Genomic DNA, 22,178 nt, shown 5'->3' with positions numbered 1-22,178 from the left:
AATTACCTTCCCATAATTCAGAAGAGTAATTTGCAGCTCATGTATCAACATTCAGCCACGGCAGATTTCCACTTTAGTCTCACCATCTTCTAGCTAAAATAATCTCTCCATGAGAGACCGTACTTACAGCAAGATGAGGTGTACACAAGCCTATAGGTGGCACTCTTGCCCTGACACAACTCTGAAGGACCATGAAGCGCTGTCCCTTAGAGGAAAGAGGCCATGTTAGCTAAAAAAAAAAAAAAAAAAAATCCACCAGAAGCAGTAATTCCACAAAGCACTTGATGAACATTTTTGATTTTATTGTCAACACACTTAAAAACAGAAACCTATGTTCAAAACAGTCATTTTTGAGAATACCGAAATACAAAATATTTCACACAGAAGTTTGTTATTCTGACACAAAGAGAAGTGAGACCCACAATATGCTGATGTGTATTACGTGTGCTCCAAGTCATTACAAGTTTAACACCTGTACCCCTACAGAACTCTTCCACAGGCTTGGAAAGTGAGCATTTGACTGTTCTAAGCATCACCTCTGCATTTCTAGGATTACACATTTACTTGGAAACTTCCTAGCAATGGACAAAGAGCAAAATAATTTTGTCTTCAAGATTTGTTTTGAAAGCACCATGACAACAGGCTGTTCAAACTACTAGAGGTTACTACAGAGTAGAGTCTAAACAGAGACAATTATTGCAGTTATGGCTTTTTAGGGGTAATGTTTATTATCTACAACAGGTTTGTGAATATACATCAAGCAAAATCAGTACAATTCCTAATAGTTGCTCCTGGCAAGCAAAACCAGTCTTATCCATTTTAAATTTGTTTTTTTTATACTAAAGGAAGCAAACCTATATATTCCATAAAAAACCACACGAGCTTGGCCAGGCACTGACCAGCTTTCCCTTCTTCTAGGTTCTGTAAAGCTAAACAAACCCAAACACACAAAACTTCTCTATTGTTTAGCAGCAAAGAAGTTCTGTCAACTTTACACAATAAATAGATTTCTGCTTAATTTAAATTTATTTCCAAAAGAGTGACATGACTAAATGAGTTGTATTGGACAGTGACACACATCTCACGCTCCATCACCAAGACCCTAAGCTTAGTCAGAGGGGGAGAGGGGAATGGAGCAAAGGGAAAGGTCTGTTCTAAAACAAATGAAGTATTTATTCTGCACTTTGCTTTTCTCTTAAAGGTCCCAAAGAAAGGTTCGCTAAAGCTACCCCAAGGTTACTTCTTACACAAGCAACTTGGTTCCAAATTCAATATTGAAGGGCATCTTTTCCTGAAAAATCAGAGACACCCCTGCAGTGTGCAATGCTTAATGACATTCCTGGCTTGCAACAACACATATTCATCACTCCCCACTCCTCATCGTTTGCTTGATCGCTTTTCATGCTTCTCCTTTGTGTGCTGGTTCCTGTTTCGGTGCCTGGGAGGAGAATAGCTGACTCTCCTCCTGGACTGAAAGCTGGGAGTGTATGGATGAATTCTGCGTTTCTTGGGTTTTTCTTCTTTCCTGCTTTTGTTTGGCTCAGGCTCCTTACTGTCTTCCTTCTGCTCACGTTCTTGGTCTTGTTCTTTCTGTGATGGTAACGTGTTTTTGATGGTATTAATAAGAAATCTTTTATTTGTACCAGCAAGAGGACATTTCAACCTGTAAAGACATTTAAAAGTCGTCAAAAGGCAAGATAAAAACGTCCTGAAACAAGTCTGAGATTTTTGCTTCTATAATTTTAAGACAGGTTTGTGCTTTTGGCTTTCCTTGCATGCCACCTAGTGTAAACTCTCAGTACAGAAAAAGATATGCTCAAGGTTGTCTCTGTTCTCTTATCTTACTCTCAACAGGATGAAAATTATTTTCTTCCAATAGAGTGAAAATTCACATGATTTTCACAAGGTAGCATGTGCAGAGGGAATTAGAGGATGACAATATATTTTAAGGTTAAAAGTGCTTATCTTAGATATTCAGGAATCAAATATTTAATAGTATATTCTAAGTTAAATCAGAATGGTTTACACAGTCTGACCTACTAAGCCAGCATTATTTAATGAATTGGGATATTTAGAAAGTAAAAAGATAAAATTGCATGAAGAACCAGAACAGCTGTAGTAATAAAACAGACACAGGAGGCACACCTTATCTTGGGCAACCAACAAACAAAATATTTTACTTCGTTTTCTAAAACAGAAAGGATACTTATCCAACTCCTTTCTATTGTTTCTCATTTTCTCCTCTTGCAGCTTAATGCTTTTGCACATAATTTGGCATAATATTTTTGCACATGATTTATCAGCTAGTTTCAGTAAAGCAATACTCTACATTTTATTTATCTTGCTGATATCAGTTGTGTGCCACTTATTTCAAATTTATCACCTCTGAAAGGGAATGAGAAAAAAAGTTTGAATATATTTCTGTAGTAAGCAGATATCACTTTGTTTATGGTAAGAGCTTTTGTCTTCATAACATCTTTGAGTCTGCACACTAATGAAGAAACTTACAGGATTACTCTAAAAGAGCAGAACTGTTGGAGATCACAGTGCCACTTACTGAATCAACTACAGAGTCAATAAAGCCAAACACCACAGCAATAAGATAGATCAATCTTCTTGAATATTTTGTGTAAGTGCAGAAACTGTACTGTGACCATGTAAAAAACTTCAACACCTCTGAATAACTGAGGTATCAGAACAAGAAAATTGTAACGAAGATCTCATCTGATTATTTAGTATATTTCCTGACTTGTAACTAGGCATGGCATTTATTGTGGTGTTTTTCTTCAAGTCAGCATACTGGTAATTACTGGTAATTGTTCTTGTCCTAAATTCTCAATGAACTTATGAGTCATTTTCGAAGTATACATAAGACAGCCACACTTTTATTTCTGCTAGGTACTTCCTGACAAATTTCTACAGCATAACTGGATTTTTTTTGTTTCTTCTTCTAAACTTTCTGCATATAATTCTACACCGTTTTGCTCAAATCCCACTTTTAAAAGCCCCACATTAAAACCAAGTCTAAATCTGTACATCTGGTATAGCTGTTTTGTAAACTAGGGAGACAGTATTTATCCATTAGCTGTATCAATGCAAGGCTAATATATGTCTATTGAATAGGGTTTCTACTTCAAGCTACATCAGCTGTGCACATGCCATGGCATAGGTTATGCTCAAGGTATAACACAAATCAGGCAACATTTACATCCTCTGTATGTCCTATGCCAGAATTAAACTGCTGGATCTCAACACTTCCTACCAAGGAGGGCAGCTTTCCAAGTGAAAAACTATTTCACATCCTCTTGGTTTTGTTTTAAGAGCTAATATATTGATTGAGCACTAATATATAAAGCACTAGAATGAGACAATCTGCCCTAAATAAATTCATTTTAAGTATTTATTTCTTTTTGGCAGGCTGAGTGCTGTCTGAACTATACTAAGAATGAAAACTGACAAGAAATGCAGGGCTTCAGACTCAGCCAGGACATGCCATTACTTTACCATCATACAGGAACAGCAGCAAGCAGCTTTCATGGAGCAGCAGTAACTTACAACACTGAAGAAAAACATCAGTCATATTGTACTCCTAGAACACTGAGTTGGAAAGACCTCAGGGATCATCTGGTCATAGAATCATAGAATTGGCTGGGTTGGAAGGGACCTCTGAGATCATCAAGTCCAACCCTTGATCCACTGCAGTTACCAGACCATGGCACTGAGTGCCACATCCAGTCTCTCTTTAAATATCTCCAGGGACGGAGAATCCACCACTTCCCTGAGCAGCCCATTCCAATGCTTGATCACCCTCTCAGTAAAGAAATTCTTTCTAATGTCCAACCTAAACCTCCCCTGGCACAACTTGAGACCGTGCCCTCTTGTCTTGCTGAGAGTTGCCTGGGAAAAGAGACCAACCCCCACCTGGCTCCAACCTCCTTTCAGGGAGTTGTAGAGAGTGATGAGGTCTCCCCTGAGCCTCCTCTTCTCCAGGCTGAACGACCCCAGCTCCCTCAGCCTCTCTTCATAGGATCTGTGCTCGAGTCCCTTCACCAGCCTAGTTGCCTCCTTTGGACCTGCTCCAGGACCTCAATATCCTTCCTGAACTGAGGGGCCCAGAACTGGACACAGGACTCGAGGTGTGGCCTCACCAGTGCTGAGCACAGGGGCAGAATCACTTCCTTGGACCTGCTGGCCACGCTGTTCCTGATACAGGCCAGGATGCCATTGGCCTTCTTGGCCACCTGGGCACACTGCTGGCTCATGTTCAGCTTCCTGTCAATCCAGACTCCCAGGTCCCTCGGTAAGAACACTATTTAGATGAGATGGCCCAGCACCTTGGGTAAGCTGAGTCATTAAAGTATCCAGTGTTGGGGAATCCACCACTTTCCTGGGGAGATTATATCAATGTCCAATGTTCTCATAGTGAAAATTATCTTCTGATGCCAAATCATGGTGTCCTCAGGAGAAAGTTGTTATTCCTCATCTTTTTCATGCAACTCAAGGAGTCACCATCTTCTTGGAAACAACCTTTTAAGCACGAGAACATGGCCTCCCCCTAAGCCTTCTTCTCTTCAGGCTAAACAAACCCAGTTCTCTCACCCTTTCCTTGCACAGCAGGCTTCCCAGTCCTTTGATCATCTTTGTGGTCCTTCTCTGGACCCTCTCCAGCCCATACACATGTGTCAATAGTGGAGAGCAGAACTGAACTAACAATGAACTGGTGATGACTCTGTTGATGCAACCCAGCACCCCACTGGCTTTCTTAGTGCTTAGTTAGCAACCTCAGACTTCAACAAAGCAAATTCTGCCTGCACACCCTAAATGACATGTATGGCACATGCTCTATTACACATCCATGCATACAAGCCCATAATGTTTACATATATCCATGGTATATATGGGACTGTGAAGACTAAAGATGGACTATAATAATCCCCTGATAAATTTTGAGATAATTTCTAACAGTGAGAAAATTGCAGAACACTTCTACGGTTGATGTGCCCAGACACAAGCCTTTTGCTAGCTGTAGGTCTAATCCCACAACACTCAACTCAAAGACAGTTTTGACCTCAAGGTAAGCTCTAAAGGGCATAGAATGCAATACTGGTGACCAGTGAACAGTGCCAAAGAACAGATTTTAAAAGCGTTTCATTAAGAATAAAACAAAACACATATTAAAAGAACATTAAAGTTCCAAACTGAAGGTTGCCTGAAGCGAGCTGCAGGTGTGACCAGAGCAGGCATGCAGCCTGCAGTTCTAGAGCACTCATCTACAAAACAGACTCCAGTTCTGTAGCAATGTATTCACTTAATGTAATGGTTTACTTTTTGGTTTGTAAGCTCCATTAAGCTTAACCAAGTTATTCTTCCCAAAAAGAACCTCATCCCCCTCCACAGGTAAGCCCCACCCCCCTCCCCCCAAAATATCTCCACCATGCAATGGTGAAATATCAACATCACATTTTTGAGCAAGAAAAAAAAATATTAAATCTGTTAATGCAAACATAGGTCAAATCTTAACTAATTAGTACATTTTAAGCCAAATTCAGTGCCAAAACACAGAATTTCCAGCCAATACTGTCATCAAGTGTAGCAGTGCAGTTCAGTACAGAAGTGAACCATCCAAGTTCATAACAGTGAAATATGCTGACACCATCTCAGACTCAAGAGCAGAGTGCCATGACCCACAGTCTTTTCTCTGCTGAGCAACTGGACACAAAGAGGCTTGGCATAGTCAGCCTCAGCACACAGCATAAATCAGATCTTTCCTGGAAACACAGTACATTATGAATGAACTTTAAAGTATATTTCTACCACTTCCAAACTGTCATGGAAAATATCGTACTTAGCAGAAGAATGATTGAAATAATAATAATAATAAAAAGGTTGTTTTGCCAAGCCAACTAATCCAAGCTGTTAAGCTTTCACAGGGGATCTCACAAGAGGATCCCCTGCAAGCTTTTATGTATGGTCTTGGCAGCTGATACAGCTGTCAGGACCTTGGGTGGGAACCTGTGGTCTTATCACAAGATTTTAATGTATTTCCTTTGCAACCTGCCTGTACTCTGTTTCTCCTACTCTCCACATTCAAATGAAAGAGATGAAGTGGAATTACAGTGCAGCATTTCTGCAGTGTAACTCATTCAAAGACAAGAGTGAAGACAACATTTTGCAGCTCTCAAACCCTTTGGCCTCATCTTTGTTATTTTGTATTCCACAGTACTTCAGACTAACACATTTGATACTGAACAGAAAGCAATATATAGGAACAAAACTATTTTAGGATTGCCTTACAATAGGATTAAGAAAAATAATGCATCCAAAATTTATCCTACTTTTGGAACTTTATCTGCTCTTACAATGCGAAGCTGAACAAACCATCCTAAAATATCTAATTTTCTGTATCATATTTTAGGTAAGCTTTTAAAGCCAAGAAGAGAATTACATTCAGTCTTAGCTCACTTAGCATCTTTGAGCACCAGACTTACACACTGGGGGAAATAAAAAAAAACAAACCACAACAAACCTCTAGAACTTGTCCAAACAGTAGCTTATGTGGCATTTAAAATGCTTTTCTTCATTAAAGCAGAACAACCCCTTAAAAAGGGACCTAACTCTACTGCTCTAAGAAGCTTATGCATGTACATGGGGCCAACAAAACCACTTAAGGAAAGCTGAGCTTTTAGCTGGATTTTACTTAGACATAAAATGGAAATCCCAATACCTTACAGCTTTATTCCATCTGATGAATCAAGGATACATTTATCCAACTGTTCTAGATATTCTTACACTATTTGTCCACAACTTCCCATCCTGGGATCCAGCTGTCCCTTCAAATGTTCACTTTCCAACAGCTGCTCATGTCTTTTCTCATCCCTTAAGTCCAGCATCACAGCAGCACCACTGAGAGTCAACCCTAGATTCTGCTCTGCTTTTCTCAAAACTTGCAGGATTAAGACACCTCCAGAAGAGGAGCCTTCCTTACTCCTCTCTCACACATCTTCTTACTTCTGGTTAGTGCCACTAATGCTTGAAACAAACATCAGCATCAAGATCTACAACATGTGGTATCTCATAAGGATGTGGGAGATCCCCAGCAAGAATCATATGGACAGTAAGTACCTACAAAAGGAAAACTGCAGGAATTAGAAATACTGTAGTGTTGAGAGCCAGAATCTTGAGGAAATCAAAGGAACAAGTCAATATTGGAGACTCAGTAATCTTGAGATCCACACAAAATCACATACCCAGTATTTCTTGCATTAAGTTTCCATGGATCTGGATACTTACAATCTAATCAGTCCTGAGAGCATGGAGGCCAATGAGCTTAGACTCTAAATCAACTAAGAGCTCATGCAGGCCACTGGCAATAACGGCAGCTGCTCCATGTGCAGTTTCAGATAATTTTCCTTCCTGCATACACTCTTGCCTGGTATCACCATCAACCTCCCTGTTTGGGACAGGCCCTTTTTCTACTGCCATCTAATCCCCACAGGTTGCAGCAACAATGAAATCCACAGCAAACCTGGAAGACAATGTAACACTGCTAAAACGTTCCCAAACTGGAATATTAGTAACACCATCCAGTATTTCAAGGCTGAGTCTTTGTATCAGACTGAATGATGAATACTTGGTACATTTTTTCTCTACCAGTCAGGCTTGGCTGCTTGCAATTCAGGCTGAAACAGCAGCTGCTGGCTATCCATCTCACATGAGCAGACAGCAAAAATTGAGCTAGAGGTGCTTGGGAAACTTCTTCAGGCAGTGCATTCAAGCTATGGAGAACTAATCACTCTGGACAGTAATGAAGCAGTGGCTTGGCACTGAAAGCAGTCCCAAAACTGTGTTCAGAGGCTTGCTGGCTAAGCTTTTGTTTCCATCAACACCCACCAGGAGACACTACTCCTTTGTACTGGTATGCACAATATAATTCCCCAGTAATGTCACCTCCCCACACATCTCCCTTTAACCAATTTCTATCAAGTGCCACTGACTTCAGAAATTTATTTCCCAGTATCCAGCAAGTGCTGGAGATCAACATAAACTGGAATCAGTGAAGTATGAGCAGTAGCAACCTCTGCTTCTCCTTACCCAAAGACAGATGGCAGAACATATCTTTTCTTCATAGGCCGAGTTGCTTCAACTATCCAGGGCCAATGCAGGATTGATGACCTTACACTAGATGTCTCCAGGGTTTGCCATCTCTTCTCCAGGACTCCTCTGACAAAGGGCTAAGGAAATCCCAGAAGTCCTCATGAAACACACCTGTAAGTATTTTGAGTTTGGCAAGGAAGGAAGGTTTTGTGTTTTACCTGTTAAGACTGTGCTTTTAGCCAAGTTGGAGATGACCTTGTCTCTTTGCTTCTACCAGTTATGCTTTCCTGGGTTTGGTCTATGAATATACATCTGCATGAACTAACTTTTCTGCCAATTTTCTTTGATATCCACAAAGCTCAGAGGAGCAGCTACCTTCCTTCTAGTAGTTTACAGCTGCAAGGTTACATGTCAGTCCTAGACTTAATTTCTGAAGCCCTTCAGATTTTACCATAACACCAGTTACACCCCATAGCATTTTGCTGGATACCCAACTCCTTCCCAATACCTTACTGGTTATCTCATCTCTTATGTGTACACACAATACCTAGCTGCTGGGCCATTTCAGAAGGATCAGAACAGCACACTAGGGTATGAAAAATATTACATGGAAGAGAACAGTGGCAGCTTCTGTCTAATGTTCTGTGTCTTGCACTTGTAGAACTAGACACCAAAGACTGACTTAGAGTCTGCCCATGGAGGGCTTTACACCTTCCTTATGGCCACACAACAGCTGTACACCAGACTATGCCAAACTCTACAGCAGCAGATTTGTGACAAACAGGATCACTACCAGTCTCTGTAAGGATAAATTCAGAGAGGGAAAAATTCCTAGAGAAGCATCATATATAAAAAAAGTCATCTCTGAATGCAGGATATCCTGAGCTGCAGACTGTCCAAAATTAGGACAGTACCTTAAGGAAACAAGGCTACTTTCCTGTACTTTTCCTCCTCCTTTTCCTAGGCTCTGGCTATTGGCCCCTGATGGAGACAAGGCACTGCAGAGATGGATCCTTTTTTTGATCCAGTACAGCTACTCTCATGTTCCTTTGCAGTTGAAAAGATCCTTACTTCAACAGACTAATTTCAGGATATCATCACACCAATCCTTTTATGTCAACAGTCTTCCTGCCTGAAGCCTTCTTGACAATCCTCTCCTCCTACACAGTTAACACAGCCCTGGTCTATCCAGCCCCTCCTCTGGAAGGTCTCAGGCATCAGGCTTTGGCAAACTGCATGTTACCCTGAGCTGATCATCACAGCCAGCTGAGCAGGACCACTATTCTTTTACAGACAAGGAAGAAGTAGTAGCCAGAGCCAGAAGCCAAAATCCAAACAGACTTCTGGAACGTATTCCTGACTGCACAAGTGGCAGTGGAAGTTGCACAGAGACACTTGGCTATCTCCCAACAGAAATCCTCAGTCTCCATATCTGGAATTGCAAACTCACAGTAACTGGATGTATGCAACACTTCCCAGTGCTAATTATCTGTACTGGTTTTCCCTGTCCATTTGGTAAGGCTGACAGGGTAAAAGCCTGCTCATCAGTATAGCTATAATCACTCTAGGGACTAAATCAATTTAACTGTTTCAACATCCAGGATGTAAACTGCACCCCTAGCACAAATACTGGATAAAATGTAAGAAAATCCCAAAACTTGTTTAGAAAACAAAGAATTAGCTTTTTTCCAAGACACTATTTTAATCTCTTCAAAGCGCTTCAAACAGCCAAGATATCAGCTGAGAACTTCATTAAACATGCAGGCTTATCTTTTAATACTGTTGATGGAGGAAGCCAAACCATATTTACAAATGAGTTTAATACAGTCAACTGGTGCACTACTTGTATGCACATCCCTAGACCCACTTGCTTCTTATCAAAGTCATTTACATTATTTCAAGTTGAATGACTCTTCTAAGCCAGTTATTACTTCTTTAATTGCAATTACATGCCATAATAATCTAGCTGTAAAAACTGAAATACTGCATTTAAGAATTAATACTGTATTTCACTTAAGATTGAAATACAAATTAGTCCCTGGGTTTAAATATTTTTTTTTTTGTTTTGTATTAAAAATATATCCTTCCAAAACTGGATTATATGTTGAGTTAGTTTTTGGCTGCAATTTACACATGGATTCTCTACTAGAGGATCATTTATTATTTTTATCATTGTAAGCCTTTAGGTTTGTCAGGCTATGAATTCTTCTGACCTAAACAGAATCTAACCCAGTAACATGTGGCCAGTATGCAAGTACATGTACACTGAAGCTACCCCATTTTAAAAACCTCATAAGGTTCCAAACAAGCTTTGCAAATCCATCTATTACAAGGAAACACTATCACAGAAGCTACTCTCAGTTTTCTGATTGCTTTGACCTCAACAAGCAATTCCATGCAGGAAGAATTTACTTCAGCTTCTTTTTTATCTCAACTTAAATTTTTGCCCAGAAAATCACTATCTGGATGAAGACAAGTTATTTGACCATGAAGCAAATTAAAAGGCAGACACAGCTATCACGCACTAAATGTTAATTTATTTTGGCATCAGTCATAGCATTCATTTCCTCTTGGCACAACTTACCAACCCATAGCTCCCATTGTTTCAGCTCTGGTTCTCCCACGTTTTGCCTCTTTAAGCAACTCTTCCACAGCTTTCCTAAATATGAGTAAAAGAAAAAAGTTACCACTTACAGAACACAGGAACTTGGCACCTTATCCACATCAGTCAATAAAGTGGAGAGCTTTTCCACTGTAATGAATTAAGCACTAACAATCACTTTGACTCTTTTTATTAAGGTAATTCAGATTCCTATGCACCAAGATTATAAGAAACACTGACATACAAAAAGCTATTAAAAAAAAAATTGTGACACGAATTGAAAAGTAGAAATAAAATGTGTAATGCTGATGTGCTATACTGGAAAGCCCAGTCCCTATCATTTCACCTTGGGAATGCTCTTCCCTGCTGTCACTTCACCTAGGTTCTTCCTAAAGTCTTTCAACCACAGCAGACCTACTTTGAGCACAGTTAAATAACAGCAGCAAAACAGCAAGCAGTCAGATTTAAAAAAATTTTAAAAATTTTAAAAATAAAAATAAAAAAATAAAATAAAATAAAAAATAAAAAATAAAATAAAAATAAAATAAAAATAAGAATAAAGAAATAAAAATAAGAATAAAAAAATAAAAATAAAAAATTAATAAAAAAATAAAATAAAAATAAAATAAAAATAAAAATAAAAATAAAAATAAAAATAAAAATAAAAATAAAAATAAAAATAAAAATAAAAATAAAAATAAAAATAAAAATAAAAATAAAAATAAAAATAAAAATAAAAATAAAAATAAAAATAAAAATAAAAATAAAAATATCACTGCAACTGCCAGTTCTTTGTGAAACACTGGAAGTCATGTATTTGTGACTTCCACCACTATCCAAAATGACCAACATTTACATGTAAGTATCTTCTAGAACAATTGGGCCAGACCAACACTAAAGCAATTAAATAGCTATGCTCGCATAAAAAGTCATTGGGGAACTTAAATTATGCAAATTATAGGTAACTTCTGTAATGTTAGTCTTCTGATTTTCTTTACAATTTAATTTCAATCTCAAATAAAACTTAAGTAATTGCTCTACAGCAGTTGATTGAAGTTAATGGGAAAACAAATTACAGGATAATGTGAGCCATTTATTATATAAATTGAATGCATAAACTAAGAATCTGGTTAATTAACTCTAAGAAACTATACATGTCAAACATACCTGCAACACACAGAAAAGGAAAGCTATGCACCTGGCCACGATACCCAGTATATGAAGCTAAGCATTAACAACACTGATATGGTAAGACTGAAAGCTTGAGGAACTGAAGGTAGGAGGCAATAGAGAGGGTATTTATTGTTTACCTTTCCCAGCTATGATGTTTCAGAATGGCTGCTGGCATTTGGACTACATGAGAAACACAATCACCATGTTCAATGCTCCTGGAACGTGTCCAGAGGAGAGCCACTAAAATGAACAGAAGGATGGAGCACCTACGAGGACAGGCTAAAGAAATTGGGGTTGTTCAGCCTGGAGGAGGCTCCAAGGTGACCTCATAGCAACCTTCCAATATCCAAAAGGCAACTACAGGAAAGCTGGGGTAGGATTTTTTACAGAGAGGACAAGGGGAAATGGTTTAAAACTTGACGAAGGGAGACTTAGTTTAGACATTAGGAAAAAATTATTTCCTGTGAGGGTGGCGAGACACTGGAACAGGTTTCCCCAGGAAATTGTGGCTGCTTCAAGGCCAGGTTGCATGGGGCCTTGAGCAACCAGGTCTAGCAGAGGGGCTGGAACTAAATGATCTTTAAGGTCCCTTCCAACTGTAGCCATTCTGTGATCTTGATAGTGCAAGAGCATGTGTATCCTGTGCAGAAAAGGTAACTGACAACACACTTCAAATCAAACTGCAAGAAAGACGTGTCCCATCATGTTGTTTCAGTACTGTCAGCATAGCAGGATTTTGCTATGCTGACAAGTTAAAAAAGTGTTAAGTTAAAAAAGTTAAAAATAATCCTGAGTATCAATTTTGCTGTCAAGCCTAAGATGAGACTAGAGAAATCAAGAGCCATTATCTAATAGCAGAAGCATGTCTAAGGAAAACAATTTATATGGCAGGTCCATGTGAAGATCTAACGAGTTAATTCTGGACTTTAAACATCTAATAGAGTGGTTTATCATCATTTAGGTTGTTAAAGTCTACATAGAAAACACTAGAGCTTTAAATGCATACACTACATGTGCACAGCACAAAATGGAAATAAGCAGCACAGAATTTCCTTCAGTAGCCAGTGAGAAAATGCTACACAGTTATCTGGCTGCCTACATCTGTCAGTCTAGATCTAACTTCCTCCAGTTTGTTATGGCCTTAAAATAAGCCTTTACCAGCTCCCTTCACATTTGTGATGGTGGATTTGTACATTTGTTAGGATAGGCTGGTGACATTTTAAAAAGAAAGACATGTTTTTTCTTCTGTCTGCATTGCTTTTGGCATCCCTTTTTTTCCCCTGGCAACAGAAAAGAAATTGGTGCTAAATAAGTGCAAGTACAGAACACACCAAAGTGCAGCTACACTTTCTACAGCTAGTTTGCAGTTCTGCTTGAATATAATTTTCATTGTTTATACTTACAACCAGCTATCATGGAACAGCTTCCTTACTTCATAGTAATTTCAAGCAAGCAATATCTGAGTTAAAGATTCCTAAACAAGCCTCCAGACTCAGTCACAAATTCTCAAACAACATAAATAATTCTTTATCAACTTAAGTTGATAGATTCCTTTGTCCAGGGAGCAATTATTCCATCCAGCAAAAGCCAAGATCTATGCCAGACAGACATGCAAATACTCACAGGTCACAACATTTTTCTTTAAGAATTTGCATTTGAAGAATTTTCCAAAGGAAAGCATTCCAAGACTTCCACTCAATCACTAACAGAGAAATGCACCAAAACCTGTAGTATTGCTTCTTTGTGCACAAATCTATTAATGGTGCACTGGTTTAAGGTTTCTTGTTAATATTATCTTTATGTCCTTTTTTAAGCATACATTTTACTGCAAGGTGTAGCAGGACACTCTGCCTCAGTTTTCCTTTGTGATTCAGTTTCTCTCTGCCTCTCAGTTTCACTGCTCCCAGCCTGGAACTGTTTGGTCCCCATGGAAAAGCAAAGGGCATAACAGGCTCTGAACTGGTAACAATCTTGAAAATACAAATAGAAGGCCAAGTTGATGTCTCTGACACCAGCTGCTCTTCTGCGTTGAAGAACGTGGATGTCAGCTTAGCCACAGCTAGGCCAGATGGAGACAGAAGGAGAACAGGTAGATAAACAGAAGAGTTTGGTGAAAAAAAAGGCTTTCTTCTTACTTCTGTTTCCCTTTTGTTGTCTGACAGGGAATTTTGAGGATGGCTAAGTAGTTAAGCGACAGCAGCCAATCACATTATTCTAGAAAAGCCTGGTCCCATCTTTGATCAGAGGAACTTCTGTACACTTTCCCTACAAAGTGTGGTCAAACTTCTTCCCTCCAGTGAGGATGCCTGCAGAGTGGTTACTCCTCAGGAGGTTGAAAGGGATGCGCTGCAGCACCCAGAAAAAGGGTTAGAAATATCAAATCCCTATATACAAATTCTTATTTATATCATCATTACCTAGCTTTGAATCTTAAAGAAAGCTTTAACTTTTAAGCTTTGGAACTTTAAAACTTCAGGAGCCTTTTAAACAAAAGAGAGAAGACTGCAATATTATTTTACTACATGGCCTTCAGGTATTCTTTTAATTATTATTCTAGATCTAGTATAAGAATTATTAGGAAGTTGCTAGTACTCCAACTAGTAGTCTTCTTGTAATAGTTACTCAGTTATTTGGGAATTCTATTGTTAAGGTTCCTTATTTTGTTATGTCCTAACATTCAGGTAACCCAATCTGTCCAATTTTAAAGATCTTTTACTATCTACAACAAATCTTGGTTTTGTAAACATACATCTCATCTGCTATTTTACCCCACATGGGACACAAGGACACGTTGCATATCCAGTCATAGCATGGGCATTCATGGAAACTGAGTTACCTGTCCAGGTAAGCTGTCACCTCTTTGAGTTCCCTGCACCTAGATATTAAGTACAGTGTCAGGAGCCTTGCCAGCTACTGCTGCCTTCCCAGGTAGAAGCAGTGGGACAGCTACTGCCAAGAACAAACAAACAAAAAAGGATAAAAACCACAGGCTTTACCACTGGACTGTGGGAGATGTTGCATACACAGGTCTCCATGAAATGATGGCAAAATTTGTTTATTGTCCAGATCCAGAATTTGCTACCTGAGCAGCCTGCACTAATTTAGAGTGATGACAGCAGGAACACGTGGCCTTTATAAAAGCTTGTGCTGAGCCTGCAAACAGAATGTCAGATAAAGAGGAAAGAGGGGAAAAAAACCACCAAAGTCTTATTTTTACTCACCAGCTAACAAACTTAGTGGTTGTTTTGAGGAATCTGACTAGGAGGCAGATTTAAAGCCATGGTATCTGTCGTTATTTTATAATTAAAATCATAAATCGAAGTATCTGAGCTACAAAGCACTAATAAAACACACATGCACACACATTTTTAAACAGCTGTGATTCAGTTTTAGGGGAAACTGTAATAAATTAATATGGTTGACACCAATTCTATGAACCTAGGTAAGAATTATAAGCAATTAAGTATGCACGAAGTTTATTTTACACTGATGATAGCAAATATCAGACTGACTTGGCATCTGTCTTGGCAGCCTTATAAGTCAACACCTTCCTTTCTTATTAAATATTATTTCCCAATATTGGTCTTTCAACATCACTTATTCACTGCACCTTTACGAAGTCCTCCTGACTTGCACAGACAAATGAAAAAATGCTCAGATCCTCTTTGAAATAATGTTTCCACTCACTGAACTTATATCCCATACACAAGTAAGCCAAAAGCTTAAAAGCTATGCAAACAAGGTTTTAACATTTGCTTTTAGAGGCCTCTTGGGACTCAACGTTCTTTGCTCTCTTCATTTTTACAGCTTGGTTACAATACAGACAGTCCTGTGGCTGCCAGCTTCAATTCCAAGAGCAGCAAGCATGAGAAAAGGGAATGCAGCATGTAACTTTCACATGAGAAGAACCCGAATACTGGGGGACTGGATATATGGGAGGGAAAAAAAGGGACAGGGGAGGGGCACATTTAAGTACACTGTCATCATTCTGGCACCTTTTATAGAAAGCACCACTTGAAACTTGCTGTGGCAACCCTTTCAGAGCAATCAACCTTAGCTGCAGAATTACAGTAACATGGAAGTATAAGCAGTGATGTTTTTTAGCTTTAAGAGTATGGTCCAAGACCTATTCACAGTTCTGAAGAATTAGATTTTCCCCTCTATGTTCCAAAAAACAAAGCTCCCATTGCATAAACCACAACACCTTGAATTACAAACGCATGTGCCCTGATACTGTGAGAATGCCAAAGGCTCCAAAGTCACAAAAAAACAAGGATGTTTTCTATTCTTTACTCAGGGAAAAAGCTTCACCATTTTTAATTGGAAGATCAAATATAGACTGAAAAAATTAATAACTCTTAATGAAAAAGATACATCTGATACAGTTACAAGCAATGAAAACACCATGTCACTACAGAGACCACTCAGTGTTTATAATTATAGACCACCCTGTCATGGGAAGACATTATTACACTGGACCTGAGATGCAAAAGGCCAGACAGCCACAAACTTCAAGCCCAGGTCCAACCAGTAACAAAGCTGAAAATCCACTCCCAACAGGCACGCCCACACCCCACATGTATACACTGCTGGCCACACGGATCACAGACAGACACACAGGGCATCTGCACAAACAGATCTTCTCTCTGACCAGACATAGGAGCCCCCACTGTCTCAGCACAACCCCAGTTGCTGACACAGACCATCACACAGAGCTGGCTGGGACCCAACCCCACTGCAGTCCTGCCTGGAGGGACACAGAGGCACATGTGTCTCACCATGGGAAAGCCCTTGGTTCTACATCCCCCCAGCAACTGGCCAGGACTCCCTGCTGCCTCTGACAGCAAGCTCCTCTGGTGTCTTGCTTTTAGGGAGGGACACTACTCCCCAGCTCCCCCTTTACTCATAAACTGATCTCACTTGGTCTTTGCTAGCCACGTACTCCCTCACACATCCTCACCTCATTCTAGTGCTGCAGCACAGCCAAATGGGTCTCCAGCCCCACTCCAATGGCTGACACTTAAGTTTCACTCATTCCATGAGATGCCCTCAGTTGCTGGCACTCAATCCTCCAGTTCAGGGTCCCAGTGGCATCCAGACCTGCACTCACTCCCTCATTTCAGTTGTACCACCATGGACACAACAGTCCCTCTGAGTCATGGTTTGACGCCAGTTGCTCCACACCCTCTTCCCTCATTCAAGAAATTTAGAAAGGAATTAAATGGCAAGACAGGACAGACTGCACTGATCAGGTGCAGGGCACATATACCAGAAAAGTCTACTAACCAGCAGCCTATTTACACACAACCAGACTTTTCAATCCCCTTATTCCTCTATATTTCCACTCTTGCTTCTCCCCAAATCACCTGAACCCATCCCTTTCCCTGCCTTTGCTTCCTGCCCTCCACATCCCTTAATAAGCCTTATGCAACCTCAAAATGTGCTTCTCGTGTACCCCACTCTCCTAGGCAGAAACACCCTTACAAGCTGCTCCAGCACTGATTCATCTTGATGGGGGTCATGCCTGGAGGCCTGGCTTGTCTTTTGGAACCAGCCCTGGGAGAAGCTCAGAGAAGATGCTCATTCCTTTCAGTCCTTACTGTGGGTTCAGACCTTCCACTGTGCCCCTATGCTCCTCTGGACTCATGGAGATGGGTCTCTAATGGGCTGGTGGCTCCTGAGACATGCATAAGATAAGCCAAGGTTGAGCATTTTTTGGGCTCCCCCACCCACCATGGTCCCTCTTTAGACCTCTCTGGGTGTGCCTGGCAACTTTCAGCACAAAACCTAACTGACATCTCCACCCACAGCACCATTTCATTAAAGATCCTGATGTGGACTTTTAAACAATTATCTACTGGAATTGCTTCAGAGCACGCAAGTGGCTACAGACATGCACAGACCTGGAGCAGGAAGGCAGTGTTCACATTCAACATCTATCTGAGTCAGAGAAAGGACGTGTTTACCAAACACATCTTCAAAGACCTTCACAGCATTAATAACTGCTGTCTATACCACTAATATTCAAGCTCAAAGGCCAGGTTGCTCTGCTACTGCAGTCTCCAAAATGATGCTTAAACCTACCTCCTGAGTCACTCTAGGTCTTGTAGCTTGCTGCCAGGATCAAGAAAAAAAATGAGCAGTTTTTAAAACCAGTTTTCTCAGAGTAGTTTTATGCTGACTGTACAACTTATTTTTAACTATGCATGGAACTGGAAATAGAAGTGGATGTTGGTATTCTGATTACATCTGAATAATTAATATTGAGACCTTCAGTCAAGTAAAGGACTAAAGATACTGCTTTCTGCAATAAGGGAATGGGCCAGTGTTATTTATAATTAACTCCTCTAAGCTGCTTTGTCTTACCTGGTCACACTAAGGAAACTGATGAACTGCAATAAAGCCTAAGGCAACATAAAGAGCAAGAATGAAAAAAAGGGTACAAATGTGCCACAAACATCCTAACATTTGTTTAAAGGCAAAGTCACTTCACATCAGGCATTCAAATGCTGTCATTCTTTGTCAATCAGGCTTCTTACTTACTTAAATATTCTATTTATCAGTCCCATGAGTGCTATTTGTAGCTCACTTCTGTGCAGATATTCTCATCAGCTGAATTAGTGTACATTCCACTCCATTTCACACAGCAACTTTATCTCACAGACCACTTTTCTGCCATGAGTCTAAGAATGGCATACTGAAACCTGACACTCTGATTTTAACTGTTCAAAACAATATTAAGAACTATTAATTAATTTCTCCAGGGCACAAAGCTTACTTGTAAAAAGTGTAAGTGGGATGTTGCTGTGCAGCAAAAATATTAGATCACTGATTCCCAACTCAGCTACAGGCCTCTTATTACAGAATTATAGCATCCCTTGTGATTCAGAGCAGCATTGCCTTAGGAAACACTTAATTCCAAGTAAATGATGCTTCAAACAAGCTTCGTAGGCACTTCTAATAAGGTATGGTATCCAAGGCTGTGAAATATTTATAGCTGTTGAAAGACAGAAGGGATTATGGAAAGATTCGGACACACACAAACAAAGTCACGTCCTTCACATCCTCAGAGAAACAACATTTTCTTTGCTTCAAATAAACAGAACAACCATGAAGATAATTTAGGAAGGGAATTTTTTTTAATGTTTATTTTTTTGTGTTGGGATTAAAATGGTGAACTCTGCAATATTCCCAAGGATACCTAGTAGAAATTAAGTAGGAAATGCAAATACACATGCTAACAGCAAAAACAAAATAAACATCCTAGTAGTGTATTTGTAATTTATTTTTTTTGTCTTTCTACTCACTCTTGGGTCATATCTTCACAATACTGTTAAAATACCATTAATTATATATTGACAGAATTAAGCCTAGAATTTTCTTTAAAAAACCCACTGTATCTCAAGACTCTGGGTCTTCACAGGCTAGTTCCAGTTGGAAAAGACCTTTTAAGATCATCAGTCTACTGATGTACCAGTAAGTTCACAAGAAAAAAATGTCTGTTCATAGTTCCAACAAAAGCTATCAGGTGAGATGAAGCAGAGGAAATAATTCAGTAAAATGTAGCCAAAATTACTACTTTACACAGGTGTGGTATTTACAGCTTTTAGAGTTTTAAAATCCAGAGTAAGCAACAACAGTCATGTGTAACTTGCTAGTTAGTATTCAGCTGCAATAGCAGCTATCACTTCCTGTTAATGTGAGGAAAACATCAAATGCAAGGTCAAGCAAGTCAGACACAGAATGTGATAGTAAGGACGAAAGAGAACAAGTAAGATGAAGAGACCTCTCCTTAGATAATAAAAAGAAAAAAAAGACAACTGACTTGTCTTTCATACACCCACCCACACACACACAAATAGCTACACTTTTTTTGCCCTCCTAGTAGATAAAATAAACACATATACAAAAAACCTTTAACTGTTATTTAAGACTTGTACATTGCAACAGAAGCCTGATTCAGAGAGACTACTGGGAATATTCTATATAAAAACATTTTCAAACACTAAAAAAAAAATCTACCTAAAATAGTTAACACGGTGGCTAGAGAATAAAAATGCCACTGCTTGTATGCTAAAGCCATATTATAAAGAGACCAAAAACTACACAAAAAACCTACCATGGGTGTGCTGCTATGCAAACCAAAGAATAAAGAAAGGCCTGTATCAGACCCTTTATGACTGTACAGAGAAGCATGTCTAGAATAAGAAACACCTGAATATTCTATCCAAATGCATATAGCATAAATAGAACTGAATCCAAGGTGCAACTAGTAAAGTCAGCTGTTACGACAGCTGAGGCTGGGAAAAAGTAATTGATGATAGGTGGACAGAAAGTGATCATCATCAAGTACAGTATATGGACCTATAATGTGTTCAGAAACAAACACACAAAGAGGTAAACAGCATCAGTGGTTGAAGACAACTGGACAGCTGAACTCTACCATGTACCACTTGCTAAGTAATATTGAGCTTCACTCTCATTATCTACTGTGCCATGGTAAAAAATACAGCAAATACCAACTCAGCTTGAACCTATATAAAATGGGTAAACCCTCAAATCTGGTCAGTGGTAGAAGCAGCAACACAAGGAGACTGCAGAGCAGTAAAGTGAGTGGCTATGTCCCAAGCTGCCCAGAGGACCCCACATTCTCAGCAGGGCAATAGCAGTAGGCAGACAGACAGCATAGAACAGTAAGATAGTTCCAACTTGTTTTCAATAAATAAAGTTTAAAAAATAAATGGCACTAGTAAAAATAACATGCATATATATAAATAAGCTTTAATTATTAAAGTGATGACCTGAGAGCAGAAGCAGCTTACCAAGCATTAAAGGCCTCTTAGAAAGCATTATGCTCTCTAGCCCTTCCACCACCCCACTGTTATAGCTTCTCTCCTATTAAATTGCTTGCTAGATATAAGAAGAAACAAGTTTTCTATAAGCACTCTTGGGCATGATTTCTTAGAAGTCAGTGGGAGAACCACAGGGAGCACAGTTCAGAAAGCCTGTGGTCATCAGTCTAACAAGAAATGTGCAGTTACAAACAAACAAGCTTAAAAAAAAAAATATATATATATATATACACACACACACACAAGAACTACAAATAATATTATTAAAAACTCGGTATTATAAACACCTAAAGTCTACTTCTAGCACAAAAGTGAGGCCTGCTGTGGTTGAGTAGCTAATGACAGAAATCTGCGTTTTAACCCTAAGTGTTTGCTTGGGAACTCTGTGACTTCGTACACACGGCAACATGAGATCCCTTGTCCTAGGGAAATGCAAAGTAGAAAATAATTTTATTTTTTGTTAAAAAGGGGACAAGAAACCAAGCATTCTGTATTATTCCATACGAGTAACAGATTTTAAAAACTAGTCAGCTGGCCGATCTCCAACACTGAAAATCAAAACTTACAAGAACACAAGTTTAACCTTTTTTTTTTTTTTTTTTTTTTTTTTTTAATTTTACCGCATACACCTCATCACCCATTTATAATTGATGAGAGATGTGTCACCTAATGCTTCTCAATCTTGGTTTTAAGTTGTACCCGCCTACATCGCAAGAGTAATTGTTGTTTGTTGGGTTTTTTTGTTTGTTTGGTTTTTTTAATAAACGAATAGATTTCTTCTTCTATAGATGTAGGAAGCTGCATTTTCTACTGCACACCCCACCGGAGCTCTCCTACCTCCTCCCGCGGGGCTGCCGCGGGGAGGAGGCCCCGGGGGGCCGGGCCGGGATCGGGGCCCTCCCTCCACGCCACCGCCCGGCCCTCCCGCGGCCTCACACCTAACACCCGAGGCCCCGCACCGGGAAAGGCCCGTCCCAGGGCGGCCGTCAGCCGCAGAGCACACCGCCGCGCAGCGCTGCGCCCCGGCCGCCCGCGCAGGGCCCCACAGTCCGCCCCTCGCTCCGCAGAACCCAGGAGCACATCTCAGCCGGCCTCAGACCAGTGCTGTCCCGGGCCCTGCGGGGAGGGAGGCGACGCCGAGCCCCTGGTGTGGCCGCTCAGCCGCTCCCACCCGCCCCTCACCTCTCCAGCTCCGGGTCCTCCTCCATCGTGGCGCGGAGAGAGCCTGGGACGGCGCCCCCGTTTCCTACTACGGCCCTGTTCCTCAGGCGGAGGCCGACGCCATGCCCCAATCGCGGCCCTGCTCGGGGCGGAGCAGAACGCCGGGGCAAGCGCAGAGGATGGCGAGGACCCCGGCGGAGGCGGAGCCGGGGCGGTGCGAGCGGGCCCGCCGCCACACCCCTCCGGGCTCTGGCGGCAGCACTCTCCCTCCCCCCCCTCCCTTCTACCTCGATACC

At 40.3% G+C, this 22,178-nt stretch overlaps 1 protein-coding gene across 1 annotated transcript; it reads right to left on the bottom strand.

Moving 5' to 3' along the window:
- Positions 1 to 281: 281 nt before the first annotated feature.
- POLR1D (RNA polymerase I and III subunit D) lies at positions 282 to 22,065 on the bottom strand. Its single transcript, XM_071736490.1, has 3 exons — positions 21,904 to 22,065; positions 10,679 to 10,753; positions 282 to 1,663 (listed from the first exon to the last, which is right to left on the bottom strand). The coding sequence occupies exons 1-3, from the start codon at positions 21,927 to 21,929 to the stop codon at positions 1,378 to 1,380; spliced, it is 387 nt and encodes a 128-aa protein (XP_071592591.1). The 5' UTR covers positions 21,930 to 22,065; the 3' UTR covers positions 282 to 1,377.
- Positions 22,066 to 22,178: the final 113 nt, after the last annotated feature.

Source organism: Heliangelus exortis, chromosome 1 (assembly GCF_036169615.1).
Source record: "Heliangelus exortis chromosome 1, bHelExo1.hap1, whole genome shotgun sequence".
NCBI classification, from domain to species: Eukaryota; Metazoa; Chordata; class Aves; order Apodiformes; family Trochilidae; genus Heliangelus; species Heliangelus exortis.
Note: the sequence above shows the minus strand (reverse complement) of the source record. Positions and strands in the feature narration are given on the sequence as shown.

Excerpts from the sequence above, each read along its gene's own strand:
- POLR1D (XM_071736490.1), bottom strand. The coding sequence starts at position 21,929 with ATGGAGGAGGACCCGGAGCTGGAGAG. Across the intron at positions 10,754-21,903 it reads GAGGACCCGGAGCTGGAGAG|GAAAGCTGTGGAAGAGTTGC; the intron begins GTGAGGGGCGGG and ends ACTCATATTTAG. Across the intron at positions 1,664-10,678 it reads ACAATGGGAGCTATGGGTTG|GTTGAAATGTCCTCTTGCTG; the intron begins GTAAGTTGTGCC and ends ATGTCTTTACAG.